At 50.9% G+C, this 8,329-nt stretch overlaps 1 protein-coding gene across 2 annotated transcripts; it reads right to left on the minus strand.

The window, feature by feature from the left end:
* Positions 1-691: 691 nt before the first annotated feature.
* tmem168b (transmembrane protein 168b) lies at positions 692-8,067 on the minus strand. Of its 2 annotated transcripts, none has more exons than XM_023810522.2 (5): positions 7,964-8,067; positions 5,894-7,127; positions 4,912-5,054; positions 3,681-3,955; positions 692-2,752 (listed from the first exon to the last, which is right to left on the minus strand). In XM_023810522.2, the coding sequence occupies exons 2-5, from the start codon at positions 7,031-7,033 to the stop codon at positions 2,205-2,207; spliced, it is 2,106 nt and encodes a 701-aa protein (XP_023666290.1). In that variant the 5' UTR covers positions 7,034-7,127; positions 7,964-8,067; the 3' UTR covers positions 692-2,204. The 2 variants fall into 2 exon arrangements, with proteins under 2 accessions (XP_023666290.1, XP_023666291.1); XM_023810523.2 differs by having other exon boundaries at positions 7,923-8,050.
* Between the last annotated feature and the right edge of the window lie 262 nt (positions 8,068-8,329).

Consider the following 8,329-nt stretch of genomic DNA (forward strand, 5'->3'; position numbering starts at 1 on the left):
TCCTTCGTTACCACATACTGACTTCAAAGTGCTCACAGGTCGGCAAATGAATACCCTGAAACCTGATACCCAAATTACGGTAAACCTTTGTGCGTGGGAGCACCCATAGACTTACGGTCATGCTGAGGCAACTTCCTCTGGGCTGAAATGTGCCAACGCAAGCAGTTTTGGGTTTGGTACTTGCTTCTGCATAATCCTCGTGTTTAATGACGACTGATGGGTAAAGATGCCTATCGACACCTACCCTGCAACTTCACTTCCAGCCCCAATAAAGCCCCGCATGAGTGTCGAACCCACATAAGGGAGAGGATTTAATGTTGGGGAACGGCAGGATCTGTCCTAGTCTGTCGTCCAAAAAAGCAGAACTGGAAAGGGGATGTCGGACAAATAAAATGGAAAAAAAACCCTTACACTGGTAATACACTTGGGGTTAATATGTCGGGTGGGTGGGTTGGCCGACCTCATTACTGTGTCGCAATGCACTTCAGGGAGGTTTCTGAATGAGAGCGGATGGGTGGCCAGGCAGGTGTCAGGGTGGGGGGGGGGGGGGGATCAGCCTCAGCCAGAGATAACGGGGCATTTTCCACACATAATGTGCAGCAGCAGCAGCAGCAGACTCTGCGGAGTGTGAATGAGGAGGCCTTGGCAGAGCTGTCAGCTGAGCGGCTGGGCCACAAACCACCAACATGGACACTTTGCATATTGGCTATATTTTTTCCTTTCAGAAAAAAAAAACAAAAAAACACAAAAAAAAGAAAAACAGAAGTTAAGGCATTGTCAAAGAAACCAAAACATAACAAACACAAACCGAGCAGACAGTGCTTGTAGTTACAAGTATTTGCATATATAGGAATACACTTTGGCTGATCTGCATATTCAGACTGTTTCATGCATATAAGAGCCCTTGTCTTGCCCGGCGCTTACTCAAAGTGACCTGTCATTGGTGGAGAAAGAGCAGCCAACCAGATCCAGCTTAACACGAAGAACCGTCTCTAATTGGATGAATAAGATGAGAGTAAGGCCAAGGCCTGAGCGAGCTGGAGACGCGCCCTGCTGCTCAGCGTTTGTTCCTCAGGGAAGAGCAGTCATCTTGCCTTCACGCAGATGGTATCATGGGGTCAAAAGTGTCCGAATGCAACATCAGTTCTCCGTGAAGCCCTTGTCAGCTTTTTATAACTGGAAAATGCGAATCTGACTCAGGGGTTTAGTCAGTGTGAGGTTAAAGGACAAGTTCTGGGACCGGCTGCACTTGACACTGCGACGCAGAGGGAAGATGCCAGCGTCCATCAGCTTCCACCGAAGATGAGGCCAGGCAAAAGAGCAACACGGCGATGGGGAGACGGCTGACTTTCTCAGCTTCTCCATTAAGCAGATTGAGCCATAATATACCTCGAAAAAGCTGGAGGTAAAAACTATTGTTGGCCAAATGAAGATTCATGAACCACTTGCTGTATTTTCTGACCCCACTAGATGGTGCACTCTATTCAAAAAAGGGCGCCATCTAGTGGGGTCAAAAAATACAGAAACTGGTTCATGAAGCTTCATTTTGGTCAACACCAGTAAAAACCATCACTGGAATGAATTCAGAAGTTTCAATAAATTATAATATATCAGCTGTATGTGTTGACTGTATATATAGCCACCTTCAGATTAGTCACCTAGGGGGCCACGAAAGGATGTGGAAGTTAATTTGGGACGCCAGCCGCAATGTGCCGATTTGGCACTGGCTAGGAGATCTGAGGTCTAAGCATTTAGGAGTTGGCAGGTTTACAGACACATACCTAGAGTGGGGGGTTACAGCCTTACAGCCCTACCCCCCGGACAAGTGATCAAACAAAATGTAATTAAAAGAGTGGGACAAATTAAGTTGTAAGGATGTGGCTCTGAGAAGCAGATTCACTCGCTGTAGAGGTGGACATGAATGTGTGTCACGGGGCTCGGTGCATCCTTAGCCCCTCCCCCAGCTGTGTCCCAGCGAATCAGCTGCTACCGTCACAGGTGACTGGCAGCTTGGGGCTCCACTGTATACAAAGCAGGGGTCAAGAACATCAGCACCACCGAGGTATGCGCGAAACAGCAATCCAGATGTCCAATGACCTTCAGGCAGCATGCCCTGACTTGTGAGGACTGTCTCATCTTAAAGATTAGTGAGAGGGTAACAGAGTGGCTCGTGTAATTTGACTGAAGGGCTCTGGGGGGCGCCACTATGACTTGACGAGCTTGAAGCCCTGGCCTGTGTCCAGCACGGACGGGGGGAACCAGGACAGCTTGAGCCTGCGGAAGCAGCGCAGGCAGACGTTGCAGACCCAGAAAAGGTTCAGGCCGCCACACCAGTTGGCCAGGTGGACCAGTGGGAAGGTTGCACGAGGGAAGTAGGTCTTCCAGTGCTTGGTGACGTCGCTGCCCGTGGGCAGGTGCAGGGTGTAGTCGCCCCACCGCATGGACACGCCGTAGATGGCCGACACGCCGCCGCTGCCCTCCGACCAGCAGATGTCGCTCTCGGGATTGCAGTTATACTCCACCCACCGGGCGGTGAAGTCGCCGAGCTGCGGCAGCTCCGCCTCCTCCACGTCCTTCAGCCTTGTGAGCTCCGCCCCCTGCACTGCCACGTACAGCTCGTCCACCTTCCACACCTCCCGCACCCACGGCCCGGCGTTCTCGTCATCCAGGACCACGATGAGGCGCGAGCAGAAGCCTGCATTCTTCTCCTTCCACCACTCCAGCAGCTGTTCCAGGCGGAGCGTGTCGCCACCTGGCAGGACCAGACATCGCGTCAGCCTCCCCCAATGTCCCCCCCATACCTCCCCCTCTCTCTTCCCATTGCCTCCATAGCAGGCTGCATCACTAACACTTTAAAAGCATACAAATCCCTTCTCTGTTCCATCCACTTCACATGCATGGAGAAATTTTCACCGTCCCATCTCTCGTCTCATCTATTTAAACATTTAAAACATGTCTGTTTGCTCTCACTGCAAATTTCACTGAAGCCCCTCATGTTAACTACTTTCCACGGTGGTACAACAGCAGGACCTGGTGTCCTCAGAGCACACTATGTGGACTAATTCGGTGTGCAGATCGACAAATTGACAGGAAATACATCATAAAAGCCATTTACTGCCAGAGATTATATTCTAATGTTTAATTCATGTAGGTGCCCTATTAATAATAACACCCAGAAAACACGAATGTTATGCAGGACGGGACCTGCATCTAAACTGCACACACAGCTTCCATCAAACCACCCATCTCTTTTACATTATTTCAGTTTGTGTGCTCATCCTGGGCAGGGCTGCAGCGAACATGCAACGTTTCCCGTGAGGTCCAAGGCAATCTGAAGATTGCCTGCAAACAGTGTCTTTCCTCGGCAAGAAGAAGCCAGAGTTTGCAAACATGGGGAGAACACGCAAGCTCCTCACACACAGAGCCGGGACCGGGAGCTAAACCCTCAACCCTGAGCACTGATAATTATTAATCATTATTAAGGTAATGATAATTATTGGTTATATGCAATAACATGAAAGAAGAGTTATAGTCATTCAATAATGACCAGTTATGATGCTGAAAGGGGCGGGGACCACAGGGGTACAGACCCCAGCTGAAGGTTGATTGGCCCCCTCCCCTGTCACTCAGCAAATGAAAACATATGGTTGGCCCCTGTGTATGAATTCCGGCACCCTTACCGGCCAGGGCCCATTCGCCAGAGCGCAGCGAGTGGCCGCTGTAGTAGATGACGTAGGTGTCGTGCCGCGGCCCGTCGGCCGTGCGCTGCTCCATGAAGCTGCGTAGCTTGGTCTGTAGCGCGTCGGCTACCATGCCACCGGCCGAGTAGTCGCAGCCATACGTCTCGATCATGTGCTGCGAGAAGAAGCGCTGGATGTTGTTCAGCATGCCCGTGGAGCGCAGGTTCAGCTCCTGGACCAGGTCCGGGGGCAGCAGCGTCGGTTGTCCATCGAGGCTGGGGGGAGGTGCAATGACATCATCAGCAGTGTCACATGCTTTAGACTTGGACTTGGATTTATTGATCACCTTTGGGAAATTCGTTTGGTCCAGCAGCAGGTATAAAGAGGATAGAAACAATTAGAGAAAGGGGCATAAAAAATCTATGGAGATGTAAACAGGTACAAAAAAAATAATATTAACAGTTTAGAGCAGTTATATATATAATCAGGACCGAGCTGCTCACGATTGCCCCCAAGTGAGTGAGCTTAGGACACCCTGGCGTGACGGACCTCGCGGAGCATCTCGTACCGATGTCAGCATGCACGGATGACAGCTTTCTGACCGCGATCCGGGCAGATCGAGCAGCGGCGCGGAGATCAAAGGCACAGACGCTGAAGGTGAAAACGAGGGGGGGGGATCCTGCAGCCACTGCAGAATCGTCACGGCTGAAGGTCTCATTACACAGAGGAGCGCCCCCTGGAGGAGGCCGCAGTAACGGGGCACGGTGACCCCCCTCCCCCGACCAGAGACCATCCAGCCTGGAGAACCCATCGCCATGGGACTGGACTGGGCCGGCTTGCTTGCCCTGCCGGGTTTCTACTAATCCCCACGCTGACGGGGTGATCAGGTGACAGGGAAGGTGGCAGCACTTGGCGACGATGACGTGCAAAAATGAGCAGGCCTGACAGAGAACAGTATTCCATACTGAAAGAGCCCCCTTAAATATGTGCTGTCTAGGTATCCTTGGTTTGCCCGCTGACCTAAATAAACTGGATCCGGACTATTTTCAGGGAGTCAAATAGTGAAATTGAAAATAGGGCATCTAGCGGTAATAAAGAAGTCAGCTTTCCATGACAAACACTGTGCGCTGGCCTGAAAGAGAAGGGGGGAAGCGGCAGGCTCAGGCAGGCTCAGAGGTCTCCTGGCCGGGGGGGGGGTGGGCGGTCGCTCCTGGGGCCGGACGCCACGTACCTGCAGTAATTGGTGGGGATGACGACAGCGTAGCCCACGCACGTGCCCCCCAGGCAGTTTCCAAACTCGTGGAAAAGGCTGTGGGCCAGGGTCTCCAGGGGGAGAACGATGAGGAACACACTCATGAAGATCCCATTGGTGGACTGGGGGAGGGAGGGGGGAGCATGTATTATTTTAAAAAAAAACAGCAGGGGTTCTGTAGGCAACACGACAAGGGCTACGTGACATGTTTTATGCTTAATAAGCCCCTCAGAGTTCTGCCGGGGTGTTAAATTTGCACTCAGCACAGACATATAGACTGTGATATCATCTGTCCTAACAAAAGTGAACACATTTTTAAAGCCCTTATATTCTACTGAATGATTCAGTGATACGGGAAAGGGTCCATCCCCAGAGAGGAAGTGCTGGGAAAGTTACTTAGTAGTTCATTAAATCAGTAAATATGCAGCAAAAAGAGGTCAAAGATTTTAAAAATATGCATGAAACTGTGAGTGGATTTATCTGTCATAAATGAAGGTAAAATGTGTATGAGCGCTCTGATAAACACTGTCATCCCCTGCTTTGTGTTCTATTTGCGTTGGGGGGGGGGGGCTTCAGGCTCACTATAAATCGTTATGGTAGACGGATGAATGGAATCTGAGCGTCTCTGTTCGGGACTCCCAGCCCTGACCGAAGCACTTTCAGCTTGACGCTCTGTGCTTCAGAGAAAACCATAAATCCAGTCAGACCAGTACTTAGAGGCCCAGTCTTGGAAAAGGAAAGAACAGCCCTATCCAGATCTACACACATCTCAGCTGAGGATTTCTAACTCTCATTTTGGATTATATATATATTTTTTTTTTCCTAGTAATTTGTTGATGATAATCAAATCATTTACCAGACTGCTTGTAGCTGTACTGACGGTTATCAGCCCCGCTATGCACACACAGAAACAGGCAGGCTTGACCTCCAGCCCTGTATTGGACATAAATAAATGGCCTACCTGCCAGCTGACCGCAGCCAGGATAATCGTGGAGATCAGGCTGAAGAACACAAGGCGCTGGGAGATCAGGCAGAAGTGGCGCATTCCCCTAGACGCCATCACCCTGTCCAGGCTTCGGGTGTCGGAGCGCTGAGCAAAAAAGACCCTCTGGCAGTCGTTGAGCTTGGTGTGGAACCCCCAGAGGCTGATCACAAAGACCACGTGACAGACGAGCCAGAAGGCGCCAGAGACGACAAAGCCCGGTATCACCAGGTACCATTGGCCCAGACTGCCTAGCTTGAATCCGGCCAGAGTGAGGAACGCCAGCTCCACCAGCGTCAGCGGTAAGACTGAGAGGCGGCGCCACAACCGGCCGCAGGTCAGCAGCGGCAGCCAGCGTTCAGTGACCGACAGGCCGCTGAAGTACAAGTCCAGAAGGGGCTGGCACACCAGCCGGCCCAGGCAGCAGATCAGGCCATAGAGGTTCGGAGAGAGCTCCAGTGAGCTGAAGAGCAAGGCGGCCACCCCCACGAAGCACGCCAGGTTGGTGATGGCGAAGAAGGACTTCATCCGCAGGCTGACGATGAGCGCGGCCAGCGCCACCACCAGGAGGATGATGCTGGCCGACTTGTGAAGCAGCAGTGTGGTGCTGGCCACGGCAAAGCCCACCAGCTCCAGGAACTCGGCGGACGTGAGCAGGGCGGGCCGGAAGCGCGTGCAGCCGCACACCCGCTCCACCAGCGCCCACAGCGTCCTCAGCACCAGGCTGCTCAGTAGCAGGTAATCCGTCACCTGCTCCTTTACATCAGTCGCCAGGGACGGGCTGCTCAGGAAACAGAGCAGGCCCAGCAGGAAGCCGAACCAGAGGTGGAACAGGCTCATGCTGGCCGCCTCCATGCTGAAGTAGTAGTAGAGGATGCTGGCGATGCCGAGGACGAACAGGCCCAGGATGAAGATGACCAGGATCATGGCTTCCGCCGTCTTCTCCCAGCGCACGTAAAGGCCTAGGCATATCGCCACCAAGAGGCTGAGGCTGGACAGATAGCCGAGACATCGCACCAAGGAACTGGTGCCGACGTCACGGCTCAGCTCCTCCAGCTTCGTCATTGCTGCATAGAGACAGTGGCTGACGCAGTAGCGGAATGACCTACACATTAACATTCGAGGGTGGGTGACTCGTCACATCCGGAAAGCATCCCCTAGAGGCTCATCCACGGTATGGCGAGGCATTTGTCAAGTATGTGACTTTAGGCAGCTAGGGGAGAGACAGAGAAATCGATCAGTGTGACTCGGAAATGACGGCCAGGGATATTAATGAACCAGTCAGTAGCAGAGGAGGCAGGGGTGCCCACTGCAAAATTTCCCTAGTTGGGACCCCCCGGGGGTTAAATCTTATAGTGGGCTCCTTTTGATCACCCAAAACTCACAACAATAAAAAGTCTCCTCCCCGGGTCGACAAATTTTACGGAGGGGCAATCACTCCCCCCGAGACATATATATATATTTATATATATATAAAGCTTAGGCGGCGAAGCGGCGCTGACACCGAGCCAGCCTGCATTCGGAGAGCCTTTTGGTTAACCAACAGCCGCAGAGGCTTCTCCCGCACTGTTCTACTATGAAACTATAAACTTCGACATTGATTTGGTTATGTGACGGCGTAGTATTATATGCCAGGGTATTAGTTATTAATCCCAAACTTCAGGCGTTTTGGTCACCGAGGTAACTAGCATAAGTTCATGATACGGCAGACTTCCATCGAAACCGGTTTCTCCGTATTGTTTTACTTCCTGGTCCTTTCAACAACCAGAAATTTTCACAAAACATCTTTCATATGCCAAAATGTATCGTTTTAAACTGATATATGAAATGTCTCAATAATTTCGAGCTCGTTCCTTAGTTGCCGTTGGGAATGTAACCCAGCAGTTTAACGCCCATTGCGAATAAGACGCAATGGGGTTTTTGCAGCCAGTTTCTCTAGTTTTATTCGACATGGTTAAAGGATAAACCCTCGTATAAATATGCTGTCGGACACGTTTGTTTAATTTACCCAGAGCGGACGTACTAAAGTTTTTCAGGGGAATTCCATACTTTTTCAGTTGGAAAACTTTCTTTCCTCGTCATCCGCCATGTCTTCGTCAGGCGAGCTACGGTGGCTGGGACGGACAAACAGAGCACTGCGATAAACGCGTTTGCCAAACATGTACGCTTACAGTGCGAAAACTGTAATACATCTCTATTGAGTTATAAATTCACCGCTTTTAAGTGGAAGGTTCTCCTGTCTGTATTTTAAAAGCAACTGAGACTTAGGGAATTTGAATCATTACTGAGTAGTCTATTCATGTTCACGAACAGTTCATTTATGGCGTCTGAATTACCGCTTCTCAGAAAGGATTAACTACTTCCCTTTTACCCAGAATAAAAGGTAAGAGTTTGATATGTGGTGTACTTAAAGAA

Source organism: Paramormyrops kingsleyae, chromosome 3, assembly GCF_048594095.1.
Source record: "Paramormyrops kingsleyae isolate MSU_618 chromosome 3, PKINGS_0.4, whole genome shotgun sequence".
Lineage (NCBI taxonomy): Eukaryota > Metazoa > Chordata > Actinopteri > Osteoglossiformes > Mormyridae > Paramormyrops > Paramormyrops kingsleyae.

Excerpts from the sequence above, each read along its gene's own strand:
- tmem168b (XM_023810522.2), bottom strand. The coding sequence starts at position 7,033 with ATGTTAATGTGTAGGTCATTCCGCTACTGCGTCAGCCACTGTCTCTAT. Across the intron at positions 5,055-5,893 it reads TGGCTGCGGTCAGCTGGCAG|TCCACCAATGGGATCTTCAT; the intron begins GTAGGCCATTTA and ends TCCCTCCCCCAG. Across the intron at positions 3,956-4,911 it reads ATCCCCACCAATTACTGCAG|CCTCGATGGACAACCGACGC; the intron begins GTACGTGGCGTC and ends ACCTCCCCCCAG.